Source organism: Oncorhynchus keta, chromosome 13, assembly GCF_023373465.1.
Source record: "Oncorhynchus keta strain PuntledgeMale-10-30-2019 chromosome 13, Oket_V2, whole genome shotgun sequence".
NCBI classification, from domain to species: Eukaryota; Metazoa; Chordata; class Actinopteri; order Salmoniformes; family Salmonidae; genus Oncorhynchus; species Oncorhynchus keta.
In genome coordinates this window covers 30,608,481-30,636,257 of record NC_068433.1, presented here as the reverse complement: position 1 = coordinate 30,636,257, position 27,777 = coordinate 30,608,481, and the positions used below count along the sequence as shown (strand labels likewise).

General features: G+C 42.9%; 1 protein-coding gene across 1 annotated transcript; it reads left to right on the top strand.

Moving 5' to 3' along the window:
* Positions 1–209: 209 nt before the first annotated feature.
* LOC118392172 (lysophospholipid acyltransferase LPCAT4-like) lies at positions 210–16,602 on the top strand. The gene is made up of 13 exons (XM_035783873.2): positions 210–859; positions 1,168–1,531; positions 2,162–2,274; positions 2,774–2,834; positions 3,137–3,195; positions 5,233–5,267; positions 5,390–5,444; positions 5,636–5,718; positions 6,175–6,300; positions 10,655–10,808; positions 12,789–12,881; positions 13,433–13,568; positions 15,858–16,602. Exons 1-13 carry the CDS (start codon positions 770–772, stop codon positions 16,073–16,075), a joined length of 1,587 nt encoding a protein of 528 aa, XP_035639766.2. The 5' UTR covers positions 210–769; the 3' UTR covers positions 16,076–16,602.
* The last annotated feature ends 11,175 nt before the right edge of the window (positions 16,603–27,777 follow it).

The following is a 27,777-nucleotide window of genomic DNA, read 5'->3' as shown; positions in this document are numbered from 1 at the left end:
AGTATTTTGAAAACATTTCCGAGATTTGACATTGCCAACAAACGGAAATGTTTTCAGAATAAATAGCTCCTCCCTCGACAGATCTGTCATCTCGAAAACGAAAGCAGATAGCTTGCTACGGCCCACCACTTTACATGATTGGATTGTTATTGAAGGAGTGGGACGGGTTTCGAGTTATTTATATATTATTCCCCCCTCCTTTCCCACAATGGAATATTTTATTTTCAGGAGGAAGGAGAAGAAAAAGTGGGCGGTAATATAACTTTTCAGGATATAGTCCGCCCTAAAACCCCACCGAAGAAGATCACCAATGCGAGTTGTTGTTCTTATTTTTTACGCCATATGCATTGACACGAGCGCACATTTCGTATTAAATTCCTTGTATTCGAGTACAATAAATCAACGTATTGGAATTTTAAAATTCGGATTCACATCTTCGATTTCACTTGGATCGTTTTCACTTTTGAACTTGTTTCTTTGTTTCTTTTTATCCAACCAACTGTCGCACTCCCCCTATCCCTCGGACTGGTTTTGGCTCTCTGCATCTTGATAACGTTACATTTTGAGAGGCACTTTTATAACTTTTATATCACAACTTTTTACGCAACGCCAAATAGTTGCGGCGGAATTAAACTGTCGACGCACCGGGATATTCATCGCCATTCAGTGAATACCTCGCACATCAAACCTCAAAGGGTTAGTTTGAAATCTGGTTGGGTCTGACCTACTTTTTACAGATATTGAGTCTGTCAAGGCTTGCCTAGTCGCCATGGAGAGGCGGGACAGTCGCCAAGCAACATCCGATTACCCTCACCCATTTATACACAAACTGAAACTGACCAGGGCACAAAGAATACGGGTGAGTTGTCTTATTATGCTTGAGGAAATGTGGTAAGAGTTTGTGTTGAAAAGAGGACACATTTGAATGGTTTGTGTGTCTGCATGCATGTACGTACCTATTGTTGATTATCAACCGTGCACGCATCTATATTCTGGATTCATTGTAGCACGTAGCAGCTTGTCTAGGAACTGTGATACAATATGATACATTGTAGCCTGTGCCAGAATGTGTACATCTGTGTGTGTAATGAATATTATACATTGCAGGCTACCTACCCTATTTAACTTACTATTCTCCATATATTAACATGTCCCTCCAATCCACAGGGTATTGTGTTGGGCACCATCCTCTTCCCCATACGAATCTTCCTGGTCACCCTCTGCTTCCTGATGATGTGGCCTATTGCCCGGCTGCGATGGGCCGGCTTGTCAGAGGAGGAACGCTCCCGGCCAGTAGTGGCGGGGTGGCGTTGGTGGCTGCTACATTCCATCATCCGGTTCCTGAGCCGGGCAGCGTTTTTCTTCCTGGGGTTCTGGGTCCGGGTTAAAGGACGTAGGGCAGGGCGTAAGGAGGCTCCTGTGCTGGCAGTGGCGCCTCACAGTAGCTTCCTGGACATGTTGGTGCTGCCGGAAACCCAGTTAGCTACAGTGGTGTCCCGATCGGAAAACAAAAAAATCCCTGTTATAGGGGGTGAGTGTTGGGGTAACTGGGAGTGGGACACGTGTGTGTGTGTGTGTACATACACACACACACACACACACACACACACACACACACACACACAGTTGGCTAAGGTGGTGTCCAGATTGGAGAACCAGAGCCTGCCTGTAATAGGGGGTGAGTGTTATGCGGGATACTTGGAGTGACTCTGGATCAAAGTTGCCCTTAAAAGACACAGATCTAGTATCTGATTGCTGTCCTCAAATGGTAACCTTAATCACTGGGGATAAAATACTGCACTGGGGGCAACTTCATTCTACTATGTTGGGGTGAGATGGAGAATGAGAGGGGGGGGGGTGGAGGATGGGAAAGGAAGGAGATATGGGGCAGGGATTGGAGAACAGGGAGTATTGAGAAATGTTGACAAACTCCTAAAACAAACTATTGCCTCATGGCTTTTCTTGTTTTTGTACTCCTGCTATCTTTTCCCGACCTTTCCGCTTTCTTTCTCACCTTTTTCCCTTTGTAATTCCCTTTCCTATCTCTTCAGTAGCATAGGCCTTCAGTGGCTTTTGTGTCCTAACTAATATAATGATCACGTTGTTATGGTTATGTCACATTATAACAGCCTTGTGTATGGTTCCTTTTTTCTCCCTTTAGCCCTCCTGGAGTTTAACCAGTCAGTGATGGTAAATAGGAAGAATCCAGAGTCCAGGAAACAAGCTATTGCGCAGATCATAGAGAGGCTCACCTCCAACGGCTACTGGCCACAGGTAAGCAGTGTTCAAAGGTCCTATTTGGCCAATGGAAGTAACAGGTGTAACGGAGTAGCCTTGTCCGAGACATGTAAACCCAATTGTTCAAGGATTTTCAGTGGTTGAGACATTGGGTTATCACATAGGCGACGTGGGCTCACATCCAACCAGTTACACGCATGTAACCTCGCTGCATCAGTCTTGTGCCATGTAGCGCGACGACTCTTGAGTTAACTGGCACGTTAGAATGATGTAACTATAGAACAATTAACATTACTGATGAATGGACGACTGTTATAGAACTGGTTTAACGCCTTTCTCTCAGTATATATCAATCACTGTCTCAATCTCTATCCCTCCCTCCATCTTTTTCTCTCTCTCTCTCTCTCTCTCTCCCTCTTTCTCCTCCTAATGAACCTTACTGATGGACTGGCTATACGAACTCCCTTGCTTTCTCACTCCCCATCTCTGTCATTGTCTCTATTCATCAATCACGATCTTTCTCTCCCTCTCTCAGATGCTGATGTTCCCAGAAGGCACCACTACGAACGGCACCATTCTCATCAAGTTTAAACGTGGTGAGAACCAGACCTTGGTTCAAGTACTATTTGAAATCTTTCAAATGCTTTTAGCCTTTGCTTTAGCCTGCCTAGGGTGCCAGATTGGCGGCGTTTGCACTTTTGCTTCTATTCCAATAGTTCATATAATTTCTAATAGCATATGAACCTGGTATTGGTGAGCACACAAAGAATATCTTGGCTTAACTCAACAAACTGTCACTTATGCCGAACCTAAAGAAATGGATGGCATGTTGTGTTGCGTAGGGAGGGGAGAAAGGTGTGAGCTGACTGGTTTACTGTTCTCTCTCTCTCCCTTCAAGGTGCCTTCCTGGCTGGAGTCCCAGTCCAACCAGTCCTGCTGCACTACCCCAACAAAGTGGTGAGTAGAGAGGGGAAATAGAAATTGAGTGGTGGAATGAACCGCTGCCTTGGAGCATATATGGTCTGGGATGACCGCACTACCACTAGACCAGCTCCAGACAGAGTAGTTGACTTGCCGATGGATTGGAATTGGGCCTGAGAACACCCTTCCTATTAAGGACTACAGTGTTCTGGTCGTGGGAAAATACCATGTTTGCTTTCTAATCATAGATGCGGTTCCCTCCACTAATGTTGGCACCCTTGGTAAATATGAGCAAAACTGGCTGCGGGGAAGAAGAAAAACCTCTTTTATATTCATAAAAATCAAACCTTTAATTCAAGTAAAAATATCTATTCTTATCATAAAACAAATATATGTTGGTTCTCAAATATATGTGTGCCACAATTATTGGCACCCCTTCATTCTTTGTGCAACCTCCCTTTGCCAAGATAACAGCTCTTCTTCTATAATGTGTAATGAGTTTGGGGAACACATGTCAAAGGATCTGAGACAATTCCTCCATATCGAATCTCTCCAGATCCTTCAGATTCTCCAAGATCCACGCTTGTGGACTCTCCTCTTCAGCTCATCCCACAGGTTTTCCATGGCGTTTAGGTCAGGGGACTGGGATAGCCATGGCAAAGCCTTGTGGTCATTGAAGCATTTTTGTGTTGATTTTGAGGTGTGCTTTGGATCACTGCCCTGCTGGAAGATCCAACCCTGGCCCAGTTTAAGCTTCCTAGCAGAGGCAGTCATGTTTTGATTTAATATCTGCTGGTACTTGATGGAGTCCATGATACCATGTATCCTAACAAGTTGTCCAGGGCCTTTGGAAGGAAAAACAGCCCCACAACATCAAATTATTTTTTTTATTTTACCTTTATTTAACTAGGCAAGTCAGTTAAGAACAAATTCTTATTTTCAATGACTGCCTAGGAACAGTGGGTCAACTGCCTGTTCAGGGGCAGAACGACAGATTTGTACCGTGTCAGCTCGGGGGTTTGAACTTGCAACCTTCCGGTTACTAGTCCAACGCTCTAACCACTAGATCCACCACCATACTTCACAGTGGGGATGAGGTACTTTTTTGTGTGGCCATCTTTCTGTCTATGCCAAACCCACCTCTGGTGTTTGTTTCCAAAATGCTATATTTTGACATCTGACCATAGAACACAGTCCCAATGAAAGTTCCAGTAACATTTGGCAAAATGTAGGTGCTTGAGTTTGTTGTTTGACAGCAAAGGCTTTTTCTTTATGGCAACTCTCCCAAACAAGTTGTGAATGTAGTTTTGGAGATTTCCTGACCCAAGACCCAACTAACGTCTGCAATTCTCCAGCTGTGATCCTTGGAGATTTTTTGGCCACTCCTCAAACACGTAAACAATCGGCCTGAAAGAGGACATTGCCCTGATGGTAGAAATGGGCATTTTCAACCGTTGAGCTTTTTTCTTATAGCCATTTCCTGGTTTGTGCAGCTCAACAACCCTTTGTCACACATCATTACTGTATTCTCGGGTCTTTCCCATAGTAATGGATGACTATGGGCACCTGGCCTGTGTTTCACCTCATATTTATACCCCAGTGAAACAGCAAAGTCATGGCTTTCCACTTAAGTGTTCCTAATCACTCAGGTGAACTTAAATGTAAAATATGAATGGGTATATACTTCAGTTAGATTTTACTCATAAGAAGTTTTAGGGGTGCCAATAGTTGTCACACGTTTCAGAGAAAAATATTTGTGATTTATTTCACTTTTTTTTTTTTTTTTCTATAATTTTACTTCAATTAAAGGTTTGATTTTTGTGAATATTTGTAATGAAAGAGCAAGAGGATAAATAGCAAAGATGTTTTGCCCATATTTAACGAGGGTGCCAATATAAGTGGAGGGCACTCTTGTTAATCTTTGCATGTTGGAACTCCAATGGTGCAACAGCTTGTCTGTACAGGGTGTGTTTTGAACTGAGTGACCTGTAGGCTATGCAATGTTCTGAACATAATCAGGTGATGTACTGTCTGCACGTGTGAGTTTAAAAGACAACTGGCTTATTTTTCTAGGATACTGTGCGCTGGACCCACAAGGGCACAACCTGGTAAAGCATCATCTAAATTAATTTTTCTTTGGAATATGATAATCATTCAACTTCATTATCTATAATACTGGAAATAAGCCTTTTCTAAATGTTATTTCACTGATTGGTGTTGTTCCCTCCAGGATTGAGACACTGTGGCACACCTGCTCTCAGCTCTACACTAACGTTACTATTGAGGTATGATCGTGTTCTGTTTTCAGATTGGCTGTCGGTGTAAATGTCCTCTTCTCTTATTAGCGATATTACCTGTCAGTATTAATATCCTGTTCTGATTGCCTGTATTACCTGTCACTATAAACTATAAATTGAATGTTCTCTTATTGGCTACAGTACCTGTATTAGTGTCCTGTACTCTGATTTGGTTACAGTATCTGCCAGTATACACCCCCTCTCAGGAAGAGAAGGATGACCCTAACCTGTATGCAGACAATGTCCAGAAACTCATGGCCAAGTAAGTTTACACAGAATTACTGCCTGTAATGTATGTCTATCTCATCTTTGGGCTCAGTCTTCTTGAGGTGTGTTTTGTTGTATGCGTGTTATTCTAACAGTACTGAGTTTACCTCTTTGAGTTTGTCAGGGCTCTGTGTATCCTGGCTAATGACTGTGTACGAATACCTGTACTTGCATTTTTAAATTGTAGGCTTTTTGAGAAGAAAATAATGAGTATGGTTTAAATGCCAGGATGTTATGCTCATTTACACTTTTCATCTAGAAGAATTGCGCATTAGATGATGCATTCTCAGTAGGATCAGCCTAGTATGCTGATATTTGTTGTTTACTGCAGGCGTTTTGACCAAATATCTAGTACGATTAGTAAACCATATGCAGTTTAAGTAGTAGGCACTGCTTATGTGAATGAGAGGTGTATGTGTGGTCTAACAGTATCATCTCCTATGTGTTTCAGGACTTTGGGTATCCCAGCTACAGACCATGTGATGGAGGGGCGTGTTCCTACCAGAATGCTAGGGGGGCTCTCCCTCCCCCTAGAACCCCCAGCCAGAGAAACCCTCTCACTGCTGCACAAAGACGGGTAAGAGACGTGTGTGTCACAGGAGGCTGGTGATGGGATGACTGCTCATAATAATATCTGGAATGGAGTAAATTAATTGGTATCAATCTATGTTTGATTTGTTTTTATACTGTTAAGTACACTCTGTTCCAGCCATTACTATGAGCCAGCCCTCCCCAATTTAAAGTGCCACCAGTCACCTGTGGTTTATCTGTCTGTGTGGAGTCATCAATTGCGTGTGCGTATGCAGAGTCATAACAATAACCATTTTGTATTAGAGAAGAACATGTGTAGAACTTGTTTGTTACTGTGTATAGAATGTATGAACACTTATGTATATGGGAACTTCCTATTTTGTAAGTTACACCTGGTGGTCACCTGTGTGGCTTACCTGTAGGAGTAGAATAAAGGGATTATGGGGAGATGCTGTTAGTGTTGAGTTGGAACAGGTGTGACGGGCCTTGGAAGATGCTTCCAGAAAAACAGTTTACAAATGCCTTATCACATTTTTATATTTACAAAAATATATATATCACTGTGACAACCCGTACATTGGGAGCATATCTATTGACTCAAGTCATTAATGCAAATTCACGTTGGAAACGTGCCTGCAAAGGTTCTATAGAAATGGCTACTTTAGAATCTAGGAACTGAATCCATGACAATATATACATACAAGTATCTGCCAACATAAAGTGGCCACCGTGAGTCAGAACAGCTTCAATTAAACTTCACATAGAATTCCAGACACTTGTAGAATCTATCAGAGGGTTGCGACACCATTGTTCCATGAGAAATTTCATAATTTGGTATTTTGTTAATGATGGTGGAAAACCCTGTCTCAGGCACCACTCCAGAATCTCTCATACATGTTTAATTGGGTTGACATCTGGCGACTGAGACTGCATCGTTTTCATGCTCATCAAACCTATCAGTGACTTCTTGTGCTCTGTGGATGGGGGCATAGCCATGGTGGCCAAAATAATGGCCTGCCCAGCATTTTTATACATGTCCCGAAGCATGATGGGATGTTAATTGCTTAATTAACTTAGGAACCACACCTGTGTAGAAGCACTTGCTTTCAAAATGCAGTGTACCCCTCATTGACTCAGGTGTTTCCATTATTTTGCGAGTTGCCTGTATACAGGGAATTCAGAAAGTATTTTCCACATTTTTGTTACTTTACAACTTTATTCTAAAATGTATAAAATATTTTTTCCCTCATCAATCAAAACACAATACCCCATAATGACAAAGTGAATACAGGTTTTTAATTTTTTGCAAATGTATTACAATTTTTTTTTAAACATACCTTATTTACATAACTATTCAGACCCTTTGCTATGAGACTTGAAATTGAGCTCAAGTGCATCCTGAGATGTTTCTACAACAGCCTGCTTGGAGTGCACCTGTGGTAAATTCAATTCATTGGACATGATTTGGAAAGGCACACACCTATCTATGAAAGGTCCCACAGTTGACAGTGCATGTCAGAGCAAAAACAAAGCCGTGAGGTCAATGAAATTGTCCATAGAGCTCTCAGACAGGATTGTGTCGAGGCACAGATCTGTGGAAGGGTGCCAAAACATTTGTGCAGCATTGAAGGTGCCCAAGAACAGTGGCCTCCATCATTCTTAAATGGAAGAAGTTTGGAGCCACCAAGTCTCTTCCAAGAGCTGGCTGCCCGGCCAAACTGAGCAATCGGGGGAGAAGGGCCTTGGTCAGGGAGGTGACAAAGAACCTGATGGTCACTCTGACACAGCACCAGAGTTTGTCTGTGGAGATGGGATAACTATCCAGAAGTACAACGATCTCTGCAGGACTCCACCAATCAGGCCAGACGGAAGCCACTCCTCAGTAAAAGGCACATGACAGCCTGCTTGGAGTTTGCCAAAAGGCACCTAGGACCATGAGAAACAAGATTCTCTGGTCTGATGAACCCAAGATTAAAATCTGTGGCCTAATGCCAAGCATTACGTCTAGAGGAAACCTAGCACCATTTCTACGGTGAAGCATGGTGGTGGCAGCATCATGCTGTGGGAATTTTTCTCAGTTGCAGGGACTGGGAGACAAGTCAGGATCGAGGGAAAGATGAACAGAGCAAAGTTCAGAGATGGTTCACCTTCCACCAGGACAACGATTCTAAGCACACAGCCAAGACATCGCAGGAGTGGCTTCGGGACAAGTCTCTAAATGTCCTTGAGTGGCCCAGCCAGAGCCCGGACTTGAACCTGATTGAACATCTCTGGAGAGACCTGAAAAATAGCTGTGCAGCAACGCTCCCCATCCAACCTGAAAGAGCTTGAGAAGATCTGCAGAGAAGAATGGGAGAAACTCCCCAAAGGTGTGCCAAGCTTGCGTCATACCCAAGAAGACTTGAGGCTGTAATCACTGCCAAAGGTGCTTCAACAAAGTAGTGAAGTCTGAATACTTGTGTAAATTTGATATTTCAGATTTTTTTTTAAATGAGATTTGCAAACATTTCTAAAAACCTGTTTTAACTTTGTCATTATGAGGTGCCGTGTGTACAGTTGAACTTTACATACGCCTGGGTTCGAGTCATTAACTCGTTTTTCAACCACTCCACAAATTTGTTGTTAGGACATCTACTTTGTGCATGACACAAGTAATTTTTCCAACAATTGTTTACAGACAGATTATTTCACTTATAACTCGCTGTATCACAATTCCAGTGGGTCAGAAGTTTACATACACTAAGTTGACTGTGCCTTTAAACAGCTTGGAAAATTCCAGAAAATTATGTCATGGCTTTAGAAGCTTCTGATAGGCTAATCATTAGAGTCAATTGGAGGTGTACCTGTGGATGTATTTCAAGGCCTACCTTCAAACTCAGTGCCTCTTTGCTTGACATAATGGGGAAATCATAAGAAATCAGCTTCGACCTCAGAAAACTTTTGTTGACCTCCAAGTCTGGTTCATCCTTGGGAGTAATTTCCAAATGCCTGAAGGTACCACGTTCATCTGTACAAACAATAGTATGCAAGTCGAAACATCGTGGGACCACACAGCCGTCATACCGCTCAGGAAGAAGACTTGTTCTGTCTCCTAGAGGTGAACGTACTTTGGTGTGAAAAGTGCAAATCAATCCCAGAACAACAGTAAAGGACCTTATGAAGATGCTGGAGGAAACCGGTACGAAAGTATCTATCCACAGTAAAACGAGTCCTATATCGACATAACCTGAAAGGCCACTCAGCAAGGAAGAAGCCACTGCTCCATAACACCATTTTAAAAAAGCCAGACTACGGTTTGCAACGGCACATGGGGACAAAGATTGTACTTTTTGGAGAAATGTCCTCTGGTCTGATGAAACAGAACTAGAACTGTTTGGCCATAATGACCATGATTATCTTTGGAGGAAAAAGGGGGATGCTTGCAAGCCGAAGAACACCATCCCAACCGTGAAGCACGGGGATGGCAGCATCATATTGTGGGGGTGCTTTGCTGCAGGAGGGACTGGTGCACTTCACAAAATAGATGGCATCATGAAGTAGGAAAATGTATATGGATATATTGAAACAACAACTCAAGACAGCAATCAAGAAGTTAAAGCTTGGTTGCAAATGGGTCTTCCAAATGGACAATAACCCCAAGCATACTTCCAAAGTCGTGGCAAAATATATTACGGAGAACAAAGTCAAGGTATTGGAGTGGCCATTTCAAAGCCCTGACCTCAATCCTTTAGAAAATTTGTGCGCAGAACTGAAAAAGCTTGTTTTGAGGGAGCAAGGAGGTCTACAAACCTGACTCGGTTACACCAGCTCTGTCAGAAGGAATGGGCCAAAATTCACCCAACTTATTGTGGAAGGCTTCCCGAAATGTTTGACCCAAGTTAAATAATTTAAAGGCAATGCTACCAAATGGTAATTGAGAGTATGTAAACTTCTGACCCACTGGGAATTAAAAGAAATAAAGCTGAAATAAGTCGCTCTCTACTATTTTTCTGACATTTCACATTCTTAAAATAAAGTGTTGATCCCAACTGACCTAAGACAGTTTTACTAGGATTACATGTCAGGAATTGTGAAAAACTGAGTTTAAATGTATTTGGCTAAGGTGTATGTAAACTACCGACTTCCACTGTAGATTTGATGAGAAAACAACAATTTAATCGGTTTTACAGTAAGACTGTCACGTAACAAAGTGTGGAAAAAGTCCAGTTGTCTGAATACTTTTTCAGATTGCACTGTATATGTAGGCGATTTATCTATGGCTTTGTGTTTGATCCTAACTACGCAGGTGCACTCCTTCTTGTGTGCAGTACTTCTTAACTTGTCATCTAGAAACCTCCCTTTCTCATTTATCTCCCCTTCAATTTGTTTCTCTCCTTCCATCTCTCCCTCTCCATCCTCAGTCTCAGAGAGTCAGAGGTTGAGGTGGCACTAACTCAGATGCTCGACCGCTGTCAGTCCGAACAGGGTTGGGGGGCTGTTGTGGATGAGCTGGTCCCTCTTATGGGACTGACTGACAGACAGACTGCTGCTAAGATCTGTGGTCTCTACTCAAAGGTAAAGTCCTCCTGAGGTAAAATTGTCCACCAGCGTCAAGCGTGTGTGCAGTACATTTTGAGTATTTCTTGGTGTTGTGTGTACTTTGTTTCTGTTGTTTGTGTAACAGTGACAACGTTTGCATGCACACAGTATTCCGGCTAGAAACTCATATTCTGCTTACGGTCTAATTCGGGATAAGCTGTTTATATGTACCTTTTGATATCCTGTTCACGAGTATCCATGGAATCTTTGAATATCCAGAATATTCCTAATTGATTTTCATATTAGTTAATAGTACAGTGCATTAGGAAAGTATCAAATCAAACTTTATTTGTCACATGCGCCGAATACAACACGTGTAGACTTAACCGTAAAATGCTTACTTACAAGCGATTAACCAACAGTGCAGTTCAAGAAGAAGAACATATTTACTAAGTAGACTAAAGTAAAAAGGTAACACAATAACGAGGCTATTGTACAGGGGGCACCGGTACAGAGTCTGTGTGCGGGGGTACAGGTTAGTTGAGGTAATCTGTACATGTAGGTGGGGGTGTTGTGACTATGCTTAGATAATGAACAGCGAATAGCAGCAGTGTACAAAAGGAAGGGGGGTTGTCTGTAAATTGTCCAGTGGCGGTTTTATGAATTGTTCTGCAGTCTTATGGCTTCAGGGTAGAAGCTGTTGAGGAGCCTTTTGGTCCTAGACTTGGTGCTCCAGTACCGCTTGCTGTGCGGTAGCAGAGAACAGGGTGACTGGAGTCTCTGACCATTTTATGGGCTTTCCTCTGACACCGCCTATTATATAGGTCCTGGATGGCAGGAAGCTTGGTTCGCACTGCGCTCTGTAGCGCCTTACGGTCAGATACCGAGCAGTTGCCGTACCAGGTGGTGATGGAATCGGTCAGGATGCTCTCAATGGTGCAGCTACAGAACCTTTTGAGGATCTGGGGACACATGCCAAATATTTTCAGTCTCCTGGGGTGGAAAAGGTTTTGTCATGCCCTCTTCACGACTGTCTTGGTATGTTTTGACTATGATAGTTCGTTGGTGATGTGGACACCAAGGAACTTGAAACTCTCGACCCGCTCCACTACAGCCCCGTCGATGTTAATTGGGGCCTGTTCGGCCCGCCTTTTCCTGTAGTCCACAATCTTCTCCTTTGTCTTGCTCACATTGAGGGAGAGGTTGTTGTCCTGGCACTGCATGTTGTCGTGATCACTGTTGTGTCATCGGCAAACTTGATGATGGTGTTCTGGCCGTGCAGTCAGGAGTGAAAGAGAGTACAGGAAGTGGTTTTGAACGCTGAGCTGTAGTCAATGAATAGCATTCTCACATAGGTGTTCATTTTGTCCAGGTGGGAAAGGGCAATGTGGAGTGCAATAGAGATTGCATCATCTGTGGATCTGTTGGGGCAGTATGCAAATTGGAGTGGTCTAGGTTTTCTGGGATAGTGGTGTTGATGTGAGCCACACCAGCCTTTTAAAGCACTTCATAGCTACAGATGTGAGTTCTACGGGTCGGTAGTTATTTAGGCAGGTTACCTTCATGTTCTTGGACACAGGGTCTATGGTGGTCAGTTTGAAACATGTTGGTGTTACAGACTCAGTCAGGGACAGTTTGAAAATGTCAGTGTAGACACTTGCCAGTTGGTCAGCGCATGCTCGGAGTACACGTCCTGGTATTCCGTCTGGCTCTGCGGCCTTGTGAACGTTGACCTGTTTAATGGTCTTACTCATTGACTACGGAGAGCGTGCCACACTATTCCATCTAAGATAAGCATATTCCAGGCATCTTATCCTGGTTTCACATAATTCCACAGTTTTACTGTGGGATACAAGCTTTTTGGGGTTATTGTGAACAGAATTTGATGTTTTATATGCATCAACTCAAAAACAGAGTACTTGAATATCCCAAGTAATATATATATATATATATATATATATATATATATATATTTATTATTGGTGTGCATGTAAATGTGGTCTGTGTGCATTGCAGGATGACAAGGTGGATCTCAGACAGATCTATCTAAGTGTGGCAGCTGTCTCCAGCTTTATGGACTTCAAGTCTCTCCTTCACATCGCCTTCACTGTAAGTACCTCTCCCGGTGTTTGTGTGTACGTGTAGAATGGATTCATAACCCCTGTGTTAATGTTTAGAGTAGATGTTAAACCTGGTAGGAAGTTATGCATTTCAACCTGTAAAGTGTGTGTACGTAGCCTGGGTCCCAGATCTGTTTGTGCGCTTGGCAACTCGAGCATGTTTGGCAAGCGAGCAGAAACAGACTGGCACCCAGATTAAGAACAGAGGAACAAACCCAGGCTGTATATACAGTATTTAGAGGGCGCTTTAACCTATAAACTGTACATATACAGTATATTTTACATGTGTTTGTATGTACTGTATTTGTACAGTGCATTCGGAAAATATTCAGACCCCTTCACTTTTTCCGCATTTTGTTACTTTACAGCCTTATTCTGAAATGGATTAAATACAGGGGTCTGAACTTTTCGAATGCACTGTAAATGTATGTACTGTATTTTCTAAATGGAATATTTTAAACTGTATATTAACTTTATATACTTACATAAACGGTATAGTTTATATTGGGTTAGAAGTATCTGCTCTGTGTGTGTCTGCAGCTGTATGACAGAGAGGGTAGTGGCAGTCTGACAGCGGTGGATGTGTCTGACCTGATGGGGGCGGTAGTGGGGAGTCCTCAATACCACACAGAGGAGCTGTACTCAGAACTGTCCCGGAGAGGCGTGCCCACTGAACGCAAGACACCAATCTATATTAACATAATTTACATTTAAATGAATGAACAACTTGATTAATCAAATTAACATATCTTTAATTTTTGGGGATCCATCCACCACGACCCCTCTTTCGGAGGACCAACAAATGTTTTCGTTACATGTATATTCTACACATTATTTACATGGTACTTTTTTTTACACCGTAATTACATAACTATACAGTGGGATAAAAAAGTATTGACTCAGCCACCAATTGTGCAAGTTCTCCCACTTAAAAAGATGAGAGGCCTGGAATTTATTATAGGTACACTTCAACTATGACAGACAAAATGAGAGAGAAAAAATCCAGAAAATCACATTGTAGGATTTTTAATGAATGTATTTGCAAATTATAGTGGAAAATAAGTATTTGGTCAATAACAAAAGTTTATCTCAATACTTTGTTATATACCCTTTTGTTGGCAATGACAGAGGTCAAACGTTGTCTGTAAGTCTTCAAGGTTTTCACACACTGTTGCTGTTATTTTGACCCATTCCTCCATTCAGATCTCCTCTAGAGCAGTGATGTTTTGGGGCTGTCGCTGGGCAACACAGACTTTAAACTCCCTCCAAAGATTTTCTATGGGGTTGAGATCTGGAGACTGGATAGGCTACTCCAGGACCTTGTATTGCTTCTTACGAAGCCACTCCTTTGGTGCCCGGGCGGTGTGTTTCGGATCATTGTCATGCTGAAAGACCCAGCAACGTTTCATCTTCAATGCCCTTGCTGATGGAAGATTTTCACTCAATCTCACGATACATGGCCCCATTTATTCTTTCCTTTACACGGAATTTGTAAGTCGCTCTGGATAAGAGCGTCTGCTAAATTACTTAAATGTAAATGTGGATCAGTCGTCCTGGTCCCATTGCAGAAAAACAGCCCCAAAGCATGATGTTTCCACCCCCATGCTTTACAGTAGGTATGGTGTTCTTTGGATGCAACTCGGCATTCTTTGTCCTCCAAACACGACGAGTTGAGTTTTTACCAAAAAGTTCTATTTTGTTTTCATCTGACCATATGACATTCTCCCAATCTTCTTCTGGATCATCCAAATGCTCTGTAGCAAACTTCAGACGGGCCTGGACATGTACTGGCTTAAGCAGGGGGACACGTCAGGCACTGCAGGATTTGAGTCCCTGGCGGCGTAGTGTGTTACTGATGGTAGGCTTTGTTACTTTGGTTCCAGCTCTCTGCAGGTCATTCACTAGGTCCCCCCGTGTGGTTCTGGGATTTTTGCTTACCGTTCTTGTGATCATTTTGACCCCACGGGGTGAGATCTTGCGTGGATCCTAATAATTGCTCCCACAGTTGATTTCTTCAAACCAAGCTGCTTACCTACTGCAGATTCAGTCTTCCCAGCCTGGTGCAGGTCTAAAATTTTGTTTCTGATGTCCTTTGACAGCTCTTTGGTCTTGGCCATAGTGGAGTTTGGAGTGTGACTTTTTGAGGTTGTGCGACAGGCGTCTTTTATACTGATAACAAGTTCAAACAGGTGCCATTAATACAGGTAACGAGTGGAGAACAGAGGAGCCTCTAAAGAAGAAGTTACAGGTCTGTGAGAGCCAGAAATCTTGCTTGTTTGTAGGTGACCAAATACTTATTTTCCACCATAATTTGCAAATATATTCATTAAAAATCCTACAATGTGATTTTCCGGATTCCCCCCTCATTTTGTCTGTCATAGTTGAAGTGTACCTATGATGAAAATTACAGGCCTCATCTTTTTAAGTGGGAGAACTGGCACAATTGGTGGCTGACTAAATACTTTTTTTGCCCCACTGTATATATATGCTATTTGATTACATCTGGACAGATGGTACTTAAACACATCCGGTATACATTATATGAAGTGTTTTCAGTCATAACTATTATAAATCATGGGTTTTTAAATTCAACCCTCGGCTACTTTCAGCCCATTCCAATTTACCTTGATTATTAGTGGTTTTATAATTAAACTTTTTGTGGCTGTTGAGCAGAAACCAAGTCTGTGATCATGTGACACAAGCTGTTTCAAAGAGGGGCAGTCGGATGATCGCTCTTAATTACTGGCTCTTTCTCAATTAATCTTTCCTTGATTCCCCCGCATCCTCTCCCCTTGCCTCCTTCTCAAAACCCATTAGAGAAGAAGGTCTGACGGGAGTGACCGTGGACCTTCTCCAATACAGTTGAGGCGCCAAGGAGATAGGTAGCGAGGACTGAAGGAAAGACAAGTTGAGAGATCCACATCCTTGTCAACAACCCTAATGCTACATTGTTGTATCTCTACAGAGGAGCTGTTCAGAGTGCTGACCACCCACCCCACCTATCAGAAGCTGATCAGCGAGTACCTCACATCTGAGGGGGCAGAGTCTACAATGCCATCTACTCCTCTGATCAATGGGAAGGTTGGGAACAATAATGAAGGATTGCCTAACGACAACAGATCGGCTTTGCTTCATAAAACCGCTGATAACAGCTCGGCTCTACCCCACAAGAAGGATGACTAAGTGAAGGAACTCTGAAGCATAGTAATTGAATTCCTGACTGGGCAGTCTAATTGCTGTGATCTGAAGGGCTATGTCCCTTCTAGAAATTATATTTATGTACTCTGAAGGCTAGTCTATTGCTGGCTACGTCTCCAATGACACCCAATGATGACTTTAATGGCGAATCCCCTTCTAGGAATTATATTTCTATGGGGCTTACACTGTTTTGAGAAATGGAGAAAAGCAGCTCTACAGTATCTACAGTAAGCCCCATAGATGTTAAATGGAATATATGTCATGACTAGTTTGTGTGAGTCTCAGATTAGTTATATATTGTTTACAATGTACATAGCTAGCTATGATTATTTCACGCAGTTCCGAGTCTGTTCGTCAAGATGCTGTGAAAATAGTATCACAAGTTATTTATAAATGTGATGTTTTAATAAAATTAAGAGTTCTTGTATTTTGTACTGCTTGAAAGAGATGTGGTATGTGAATAATTTGTATTGTTTAAAGAACAAAATATATAAACCAAATGTAAATGACAATTCTCAAGATTTTTTTTGTCTTATACATACACCTGTAGAAAACCACTTTTTTTGAGCTGAAAGACAATGGCCACAGTTTACTGGGCAGTTTACATATTGTGTTGCACAACAATTTAAGTCTATAAAAGTCGTTGTTTTAGTCAAGTATGATTTCGGCTAGAAGTGACACCCGAACTACCCACTTTGTGAAAATGTGTGTGAATGCGGTGTCGTCCTATGATATGACGTAATAATTATTTTAAACCTACATTTAGTTTCAGGGCTGGATTTTATTTGAATGTCACCACCCACTACTAGCATGGTATTGTTTATTCATCAGAAACAGCTGCAGTCTTCGTGACCAGATACTCAAGTGGCGGCTCTAACAATGGAAGGCTGCCAGGATGTGGCAAGATCAGGTGGGACCATTCCAGCCAATGAGAGTGCAGATACGCATGTGAACAACAGGCACAACGGTTACCACAGCCACAAAGTTAGTTCTCTAAACCGTTACTCTTCTTTCTCTGACTTGTCATAGAAGTAGCCTTTTCTGTCCTCTGCTTCATCCCCTTTCTCTTTTTTTGGTAATTATTGCTGTTTTCGTCAATTCCTTTCCCCTATTCTCTGCAGCTTTGCTTTTCCTCTTCTCATCATGGGACTTGTCTTTTCTGTCTGCCTTGACTCGTTGTTTCACCGTCTGTTTTCTTTGTCCTTGTTGAGGCTCTTTGAGTATCACCTTCAGTTTATCAGTGTTAATATTAGGAACAGTAGTCGCCTTGGACTCGCACTTTCTCTTCCTCACTGTATGTCTGTTTCTCTTCAGTTTTTGTTGCTTGTCTCTCCTCTTGACTGTTTATTTTGTGTTCCGTCATGTATTTGGTTGCTATCACTTTCTCCACCTCTTCTCCTATAACTAGCTACTTCACTTTTTTTCCCTTTTTTATCTTTTTTCCTTTACTCCCTTATTTTGAATGTTATATCCCTGCTGTCACCTGTCACCTCAAACTTCAAGAATCTAGGGTTGAACACACACGGCACATCTCAAATGACGCCCTGTTCCCGGCCACATAGTATGCTTGTTACTAAAAACGCAACCATAAAATGAACATCAATAAAAGTAGACCTTGTGTTGTTACTTATATCAAGTTTGTTTATGAATTATTAAGTGATTTAAATTTCGTAATTCTGTTACCAAATCGAATTACTGCAATTAATTTACCCGTTCGTCCCATTCTCATTTTCACAGATATTCCTCATATAGTACACTACTTTTGACCTGAGCCATATGGGCCTCAATTCAAATGTAGTGCAGAATATGGGGATTCGGGAATAGGTTGCCATTTGTGATGCAGAATTACTTTTTTTAACCACTAATAACATCACTGTTAGGACCCATGAACACAAACGTGATGTTCATAGGAGCGTGTCAAATTTGATTACAAATTAAAGCTAAGAGACTATAATTTTGAGAAATGAAGGCATATCCAAATTTGATTTATAGGCTTTGGTTTCTTGTCAAACAGATGGAAATATGGGTCTTTGACAACATTTACCAGAAAAAGTCTTAAAAGGTATTAGAAATACAGAAAAACACAGTATTGTTTAAGTAATAACCCCTGCCAAAAAATATCTACACTTATATTTAGTTTTGGAGAAATGATTTGCCTTGTAATTCTGTTACCAAAACCCCACATATGTATCTCCCTCGTGAGGAGGGAGGATAATGAAAGTTCATAGAATTAACAAGTAAAGGTAGACCTACCAATTAGTTGTAAACTCAGCAAAAAAAGCAATGTCCTCTCACTGTCAACTGTGTTTATTTTCAGTCAACTTAGCATGTTTAAATATTTGTATGAACATAAGATTCAACAACTGAGACATAAACTGAACAAGTTCCACAGACATGTGAGTAACAGAAATAGAATAATGTGTCCTTGAACAAAGGGGGGGGGGTCAAAATCAAACGTAGCTGTCAGTATCTGGTGTGGCCACCAGCTGCATTAAGTACTGCAGTGCATCTCCTCCTCATGGACTGCACCAGATTTGCCAGTTCTTGCTGTGGGATGTTACCCCACTCTTCCACCAAAGCAAGTTCCCAGACATTTCTGGGGGGAAAGCCCTCACCCTCCGATCCAACAGGTCCCGGACATGTTCAATGGAATTGAGATCTGGGCTCTTCGCTGGCCATGGCAGAACACTGACATTCCTGTCTTGTCTTACAGGAAATCACCCACAGAACGAGCAGTATGGCTGGTGTCATTGTCATGCTGGAGGGTCATGTCAGGATGTGCCTACAGGAAGGGTACCACATGAGGGAGGAGGATGTCTTCCCTGTAACGCACAACGTTGAGATTGCCTGTAATGACAACAAGCTCAGTACGATGATGCTGAGACACACCGCCCCAGACCATGATGGACCCTCCACCTCCAAATCGGTCCTGCTCCAGAGTACAGGCCTCTCTGTAACGCTCATTCCTTCGACAGTAAACGCGAATCCGACCATCACCCCTGGCGAGACAAAACCGCGACTCATCAGTAAAGAACACTTTTTGCCAGTCCTGTCTGGTCCAGCTATGGTGGGTTTGTGCCCATAGGCAACGTTGTTGCCGGTGATGTCTGGTGAGGACCTGCCTTACAACAGGCCTACAAACCCTCAGTCCAGCCACTCACAGCCTATTGTGGACAGTCTGAGCACTGATGGAGGGATTGTGCGTTCCTGGTGTAACTTGGGCAGTTGTTGTTGCCATCCTGTACCTGTCCCGCAGGTGTGATGTTCGAATGTACCGATTCTGTGCAGGTGTTGTTACATGTGGTCTGTCACTGCGAGGACGATCAGCTGTCCTTCCTCTCTCTGTAGCGCTGTCTTAGTTATCTCACAGTACGGATATTGCAATTTATTGCCCTGGCCACATCTGTAGTCCTCATGCCTCCTTGCAACAGGGACCCTGGGCATCTTTCTTTTGGTGTTTTTCAGAGTCATTAGAAAGGCATCTTTAGTGTCCTAAGTTTTCATAACTGTGACCTTAATTGCCTACAGTCTGTATGCTGTTAGTGTCTTAACGACCATTCCACAGGTGCATGTTCATTAATTATTTATGGTTCATTGAACAAGCATGGGAAACCGTGTTTAAACCCTTTACAATTAAGATCTGTGAAGTTATTTGGATTTTTACGAATTATCTTTGAAAGACAGGGTCCTGAAAAAGGGCAGTTTCTTTTTTTGCTGAGTTTATGTTACTGAGTTTATGAATTAAGTGATTAAAATGTGTAATTCTGTCCCCAAATCAAATTACTGCAATTGAAATGGCTACAATGGGAAATCATAGTAGTCACAAACCACAGTTGGGTCAGACACCTGCTACTGTCTGTCCTCCCTTCTACTAGCATACTGTTATGTTCAGCTCATAACTGTTTTCTTTCTCTTTCTGTTGTCTGGGGGTGAAAACAAGAGTGTAAAAACAGTCTGGACAACCCCTCCCTCTCACTCTCTCTCCAGTTAATGGCACCTCTCACGGCTCTTATAGGGAACTACCATGACACCTAACACTTACCCTCTTTCCATTTACTGTAACAAGCATCCTCACCCACTGAGCACCAACTGACACGAGATGTCCTTAGACATTGAAAAGTAGTTGAAATTTGGTCAGTTCGCCCTGGCCGGACCAAATCTGAACCAATCATAGATGTGTTTCAGAAGTTTGGACAGCACAGTTTTGTAGAGAACAGTAAAGAAAAGTTGACCATAGTTCAGTACTGTACAGTTGAGTTAAGTACAGTAGAGCACACTGCACTAGAGTACAGTATAATGTACTGTATCTACTTTACTGTACTCTACTGAACGACTGTACTAAACTCTACTGAGCTTTACTGTGCTGTACTGTCCAGACTTGTGAAACATAGATGTCTATGATTGGTTCAGATTTGGTCTGGTCCAGACCAACCAAATGTGGTCTTGTTTGGGTGTGTAGCTCATTAGAATAATAGCTAAATATGCAAAGGAGGATATTTTATTTCTTATTATTGAGTTTTAAAACGTACAATCTACTTGCAGTGAAGCCGCTCAACATTTACATTACATTCAGTAATCTAACAGACTCCCATCCAGAGCAACCCGCAGGAGCAACCAGTGTCAACTCCCTGCTCAACGGCACGTCGACAGATCTCCCACAAGGTCAAAAACAGGTCGCTGGTTAGGGTCCCCATCAGCCACCGGCCCAAGCTCCCTCATCTTCCCCAACAACCAACAAAATGGACCTAAGAAAAACAAAACAACAATACAAAAGACATCTAGGACAACAAAAATCATAACAGCAAGGCCAACTGAATATGTTTGAGTACATGTATGGCACTATTTACATGTGTGTGTCCGTGAATGTGCACGGTTGGGCGTTTGAATGAGTGTGTGTGTATATGCATGTGTACATGCATCAGCCTCATGTGAACAGGTATTAGCTGTAACAACGTTGCCCCTCGGTGTCATTCAAATGTACTTTCTGTTTTATTTTGGCCTTATTTTTGTACTTTTATCTTTGACTGTCATTATATCCCCCGCCCGGCAACTCCACCCCCACTTGTCTCCAATTCCACATCGCAACCCTCAGCTTCCCTCAGCCAATCCCACCTATCTCTGCTGACCACCCTCTGCAGATTTCTACGCACCATATATCTTTAAAGTATGCTGTGATGTTTAAAGGAGGATATTGAATATTTCTACTTTTGGGGTACCCATTTAGGATACATGAAGAGAATGGCATTCATATCCAATAATAATGCATTTTTCTATGGTACAGATCAGGGACCCATAATGTAATTCCGTTACCGTAATTCTGTTACCGGATGTAAATCCACCTCACTTACTGTAGTTCAATAACCAAAAGAGATGTTTTCAAAGTCAAGGTGTCATGACAAAGATAAAACCCAATTCTTAATGCAGACATATTTGAATTCAGAGCAAATATTGAAGTGTTTGGAAAACATAATCACATAAACTGAGTGATTTTACAGAATTTCTGTTACCATACTTTGCATCTGAACAGTCCTTCCAGTAAATGCGTTTTTGTCAAATGTTCAGTGGGAGTTGTTTAAAATGTGTCCTTGTGCATAGAGTTGTAAGGTTTTGTTAAAGCTGGAATCCTTAATGAAACAATAACAAAGCGGTCATCCCGCCTCGGTTTTGGTAAAAAGCTGAGGGATGGGCCTGGAGAAATGTAACCACTCAAATTCATAGACAGAGCTATGGATGCAAGGACTTACCATCCATGATATCAACATTATAGTTTTAACCATGTTTTGAGGCTGTACATTGTTTGTTTACATTGTTTACCGACATTGGAGTAAAACAATATTTTTAGGTTCTGATCGGGTATGACAGTTGAACTAAGCTCATGAGCCATTTATAAGTTATACTCTTCAAAAATCAATGGCTAAATATCATTCATTTGCAAGCCCAAAAATGGATAGAGCGGCTTAGGATTCTAGCTTTAAACTTTGAAATCATTTTTTTTTATGTCCTGGTGGAGAGCTATATCCAGAAGTGGGCAGCTTGGGATAAGGGTTGAGTGACAGATTATCTGTGGAAGGCCATTAGATATGGATGGAGGCTGCTGAGGCTGTATATGGGTGAGAGGTTTGGGACAGGGTGAGGTTGAAGGCGTCGCAAGTGGGAGCCTTCAAGGACTCTGTCCTGTGAGTCAGACTGCAGAGTCACTGCACCTGGTTCTGGTCCAAAGTAAAACGCCGGGTATGATAAAACTGGAGAAGAGAGATTGGTTTCAGTCTTCAATTTAAGGTCTGTGGCTGGGACTGGCTGTAACAGGACTGGGTTGGATTCCCCTTGGGAATGAGGTGGCACAGACTCAAATCCATGATAATCTAAGTGAGGGAGAGGAGCACAAGCCTGTATCTGGACTTGGTTAGACTCTTAATTTATCTGAATCAGAGGTGGATCTTATACAGACACGGGATTGATCTGACAGTATCTGTGCTCGGTCGGCGTCTGCCTCCCTTGTATCTGAGATCATTCTAATGCAGCCTCTGGGGTTTCATACAGTATATCCAACATACTGTAACTTTGGAGTTTTTATTTAGTGTGATTTGAGTCCGTGAACATCTCAATCTCTCCCTGCAATAGGACTATTAGAACTAGCCTACCTGCATAAAACAACAACTATGTAAGCAATGTAATAAAGCCAACTTTGGTTGGAGACTGGAAAATCTGGTGTATTTTTAGCCAGTACTGAACATTTGGACAACTTGAATAGGCTAATAATAGACTACCATGGCTCCTTCCGTCACTGATGATGATCCAACATTCTGAGGACAAAAAAAAAACATTCTAACAAGAGAACATTACATGTGATTTAATGATTGACTGAAATAATATTATCCTATGAAAACTCAAGTACGAGAGATGCAAATAAAACTCAATTTAGGAGATTGTGACAGCTGGTTAAACGGCATCCCTTGACAAGGCAAGAACAAGATGTATGTCAGGAGAAGTGCAGTATTATTGGTATTTTATTAGGATCCCCATTAGCTGTTGCAAAAGCAGTAGCTACTCTTCCTGAGGTCCACACAAAACATGAAACAATACAGAATGACATAATACAGAACATCATTAGACAAGAACAGCTCAAGGACAGAACTACATACATTTTTTTTAAAAAGGCACACGTAGCCCACCTATCAATGCATACATACAAACTATCTAGGTCAAATAGGGGAGAGGTGTTGTGCCGCGAGGTATTGCTTTATATCTGTATTTTTTAAACCAGGTTTGCTGTTTATTTGAGCAATATGAGATGGAAGGAAGTTCCATGCAGTAAGAGCTCTATATAATACTGTACGTTTTCTTGAATTTGTTCTGGATTTGGGGACTATGAAAAGACCCCTGGTGGCATGTCTGGTGGGATAAGTGTTTGTGTCAGAGCTGTGTGTAAGTTGACTATGCAAACCATTTGGGATTTTCAACACAATGTTTCTTATGAAAAGAAGTGATGCAGTCCGTCTACCCTCTGTGAGGAAACTTATACTTGGAATACGGAGGAGGAATGGAGTGAAAAAGAGAGGCAGAGGAGGTCTAAGAGAGAGAGGGAGGAAGAGGGTGAGCTTGAGTTGGTTAAAAATGGTGGGAAAAGGGGAGAGGGTTTGATAAAGAAGAATGGTAGAAAGTGTAAGCAGAGTGAGTTGAAGACGGGAAAGGAATTGAAAGTGAATGGGGGCGATGTATTGGAGGTCAAATTGTATTTGTCACATGCGCCAAATACATTACAGTGAAATGCTTACTTACAAGCCCTTAACCAACAATGCAGTAAAAAAACAAGTGTTAAGGAAAAAATAGATGAGGAAAAATATAAGTAACTAATAATTAAAGAGCAGCAGTAAAATAATAGTATCGAGGCTATATACAGGGGGTACTGGTACAGAGTCAATGTGCGGGGGCACCGGTTAGTCAAGGTAATTGAGGTAATATGTAAATGTATGTACAGTTAAAGTGACTGCATAGATAATAAACAGAGAGTAGCAGCAGTGTAAAAGAGGGAGGGGGCAATGCAAATAGTCTGGTAAGCCATTTGATTAGCTGTTCAGGAGTCTTATGGTTTTGGGGTAGAAGCTGTTAAGAAGCATTTTGGACCTAGACTTGGCACTCCGGTACTGCTTTCCGTGCGGTAGCAGAGTGAACAGTCTATGACTAGGGTGGCTGGAGTTTTTTACATTTTTTTAGGGCCTTTCTCTGACACCACCTGGTATAGAGGTCCTGGATGGCAGGAAGCTTGGCCCCGGTGATGTACTAGTCGGAGGCCGAGCAGTTGCCATACCAGGCAGTGATGCAACTAGTCAGGATGCTCTCAATGGTGCAGCTGTAGAACTTTTTGAGGATCTGAGGACCCATGCCAAATCTTTATAGTCTCCTGAGAGGGGGGGAAAGGTTTTGTTGTGCCCTCTTCACAACTGTCTTGGTGTGTTTGGACCATGATAGTTTGTTGGTGATGTGGACACCAAGGAACTTGAAGCTTTCAACCTGCTCCACTACAGCCCCGTTGATGAGAATGGGGGCGTGCTCTGTCTTCCTTTTCCTGTAGTCTTGATCACGTTGAGGGAGATGTTGTTGTCCTGGCACCTCTAGGCCAGGTCTCTGACCTCCTCCCTATAGGCTGTCTCATTGTTGTCGGGGATCAGGGCTACTCGCTATACACCAAGTCACTTGGCTCTGTCATAACCTCACATGGTCTCTCCTATCATTGCTATGCAGACGACACACAATTAATCTTCTCCTTTCCCCCTTCTGATGACCAGGTGGCGAATCGCATCTCTGCATGTCTGGCAGACATATCAGTGTGGATGACGGATCACCACCTCAAGCTGAACCTCAGCAAGACGGAGCTCCTCTTCCTACCGGGGAAGGACTGCCCGTTCCATGATCTCGCCATCACGGTTGACAACTCCATTGTGTCCTCCTCCCAGAGCGCTAAGAACCTTGGCGTGATCCTGGACAACACCCTGACGTTCTCAACTAACATCAAGGCGGTGTCCCGTTCCTGTAGGTTCATGCTCTACAACATCCGCAGAGTACGACCCTGCCTCACACAGGAAGCGGCGCAGGTCCTAATCCAGGCACTTGTCATCTCCCGTCTTGATTACTGCAACTCGCTGGTGGCTGGGCTCCCTGCCTGTGCCATTAAACCCTACAACTCATCCAGAACGCCGCAGCCCGTCTGGTGTTCAACCTTCCCAAGTTCTCTCACGTCACCCCGCTCCTCCGCTCTCTCCACTGGCTTCCAGTTGAAGCTCGCATCCGCTACAAGACCATGGTGCTCGCCACGGAGCTGTGAGGGGAACGGCACCTCAGTACCTCCAGGCTCTGATCAGGCCCTACACCCAAACAAGGGCACTGCGTTCATCCACCTCTGGCCTGCTCGCCTCCCTACCACTGAGGAAGTACAGTTCCCGCTCAGCCCAGTCAAAACTGTTCGCTGCTCTGGCCCCCAATGGTGGAACAAACTCCCTCACGACGCCAGGACAGCGGAGTCAATCACCACCTTCCGGAGACACCTGAAACCCCACCTCTTCAAGGAATACCTAGGATAGGGTAAGTAAGGGTAAGTAATCCTTCTCACCCCCCTTCTCCCCCAACAAGATTTAGATGCAAGTGGCTGTTCCACTGGTTGTCATAAGGTGTATGCACCAATTTGTAAGTCGCTCTGGATAAGAGCGTCTGCTAAATGACTTAAATGTAAATGTAAATGTACCACGGTGGGGTTGGATTCATGCATGGCCATGCAGTCATGAGTGAACAGGGAGTACAGGAGGGGACTGAGCACACACCCCTGAGGGGCCCCCATGTTGAGGATCAGCGTGGCGGATGTTTTGTTACCTACCCTTACCACCTGGGGGTGGACTGTCAGGAAGTCCAGGATCCAGTTGCAGAAGAAGGTGTTTAGTCCCAAGGTCCTTAGCTTAATGATGAGCTTTGAGGGCACTATGGTGTTGAACGCTAAGCTGTAGTCAATGAACAGCATTCTCACATAGGTGTTCCTTTTGTCCAGGTGGCAGTGTGGAGTGCAATAGAGATTGCATCATCTGTGGATCTGTTGGGGCGTTATGCAAATTGGAGTGGGTCTAGGGTTTCTGGGATAATGGTGTTGATGTTGATGTGAGCCAAGACCGGCCTTTCAAAGCACTTGGCTATACATGGCTACAGACATGAGTGCTACGGGTCGGTAGTCATTTAGGCAGGTTTCCTTAGTGTTCTTGGGCATAGAAGTCCCCCTTGGCCATAGGGACTATGGTGGTCTGCTTGAAACATGATTATATTACAGACTCAGTCAGGGACAGGTTGAAAAGGTCAGTGAAGACACTTGCCAGTTGGTCAGCGCATGCTTGGAGTACACGCCCTGGTAATCCGTCTGGCCCTGCGGCCTTGTGAATGTTGACCTGTTTAAAGGTCTTACTCACATTGGCTACGGAGACCGTGATCACACAGTTGTCCGGAATAGCTGATGCTCTCATGCATGTTTCAGTGTTACTTGCCTCGAAGTGAGCATAGAAGTAATTTAGCTTGTGTCACTGGGCAGCTTGCGGCTGTACTTCCCTTTGTAGTCTGTAGTAGTTTGCAAGCTCTGCCACATCTGACGAGCATTGTAGCCGGTGTAAGTATGATTCAATATTAGTTCTGTATTTACGCTTTGCCTGTTTGATGGTTCTTTGGAGGGCATAGTGGTATTTCTTATAAGTTTCCTGCTCCTTGAAAGAGGCAGCTCAACTCTTTAGCTCAGTGCAAATGTTGCCTGTAATCCATGGCTTCTGGTAGCTGTATGTAAGTACTGTCACTGTGAGGATGACATCATCAATGCACTTATTGATCAAGCCAGTGACTGATGTGGTGTACTCCTCAATGCCCCTGTAAGAATCCCATAGCATATTCCAATCTATGCTAGCAAAACAGTCCTGTAGCTTAGCATCTGCTTCATCTGACCACTCTTTTATTGACCAAGTCACTGGTGTTTCCTGCTTTTAGTTTTTGCTTGTAAGTAGGAATCAGGAGGATAGAATAATGGTCAGATTTGCCAAATGGAGGGCTTTGTACGCTTCTCTGTGTGTGGAGTAAAGGTGGTCTAGAGTTTTTTATTTTTCCACATTTAATGTGCTGATAGAAATGAGGTAAAAGGGATTTAAGTTTCCCTGCATTAAAGTCCCCGGGCACTCGGAGCACCGCCTCTGGATGAGCCTTTTCCTGCTTGCTTATGGCTGTATACAGCTCATTGATTGCGGTCCTAGTGCCAGCATCGGTTTGTGGTGGTAAATAGCCAGCTACGAAGAATATAGATGATAAACTATCTTGGTAAATAGTGTTGTCTACAGACTGCCACCCCCTGTTGCCACCCATTGTCTTATGGAGGCAGCTGTTCTATCCTGCCAAAAAAGCGTAAAAACCGCCAGCTGTATGTTATTAATTTCGCTGTTCAGCCACGACTCGGTGAAACATAAGATATTACAGTTTTTAATGTCCCGTTGGTAGGATATACATGCTCGTAATTCATCTATTTTATTATACAATTATTGTATGTTGGCTAATAGGACCGATTGTAAAGGCATATTATCCACTCGCCGTCAGATCCTTACAAGGGACCCAGACCTATGTCCCCGATATGTCTCTGTCTCTTTCTCCTGCGAATGACGGGATGAGGGCCTTGTCGG

Excerpts from the sequence above, each read along its gene's own strand:
- LOC118392172 (XM_035783873.2), top strand. The coding sequence starts at position 770 with ATGGAGAGGCGGGACAGTCGCCAAGCAACATCCGATTACCCTCACCCA. Across the intron at positions 10,809-12,788 it reads TCTGTGGTCTCTACTCAAAG|GATGACAAGGTGGATCTCAG; the intron begins GTAAAGTCCTCC and ends TGTGCATTGCAG. Across the intron at positions 12,882-13,432 it reads TCCTTCACATCGCCTTCACT|CTGTATGACAGAGAGGGTAG; the intron begins GTAAGTACCTCT and ends GTGTGTCTGCAG.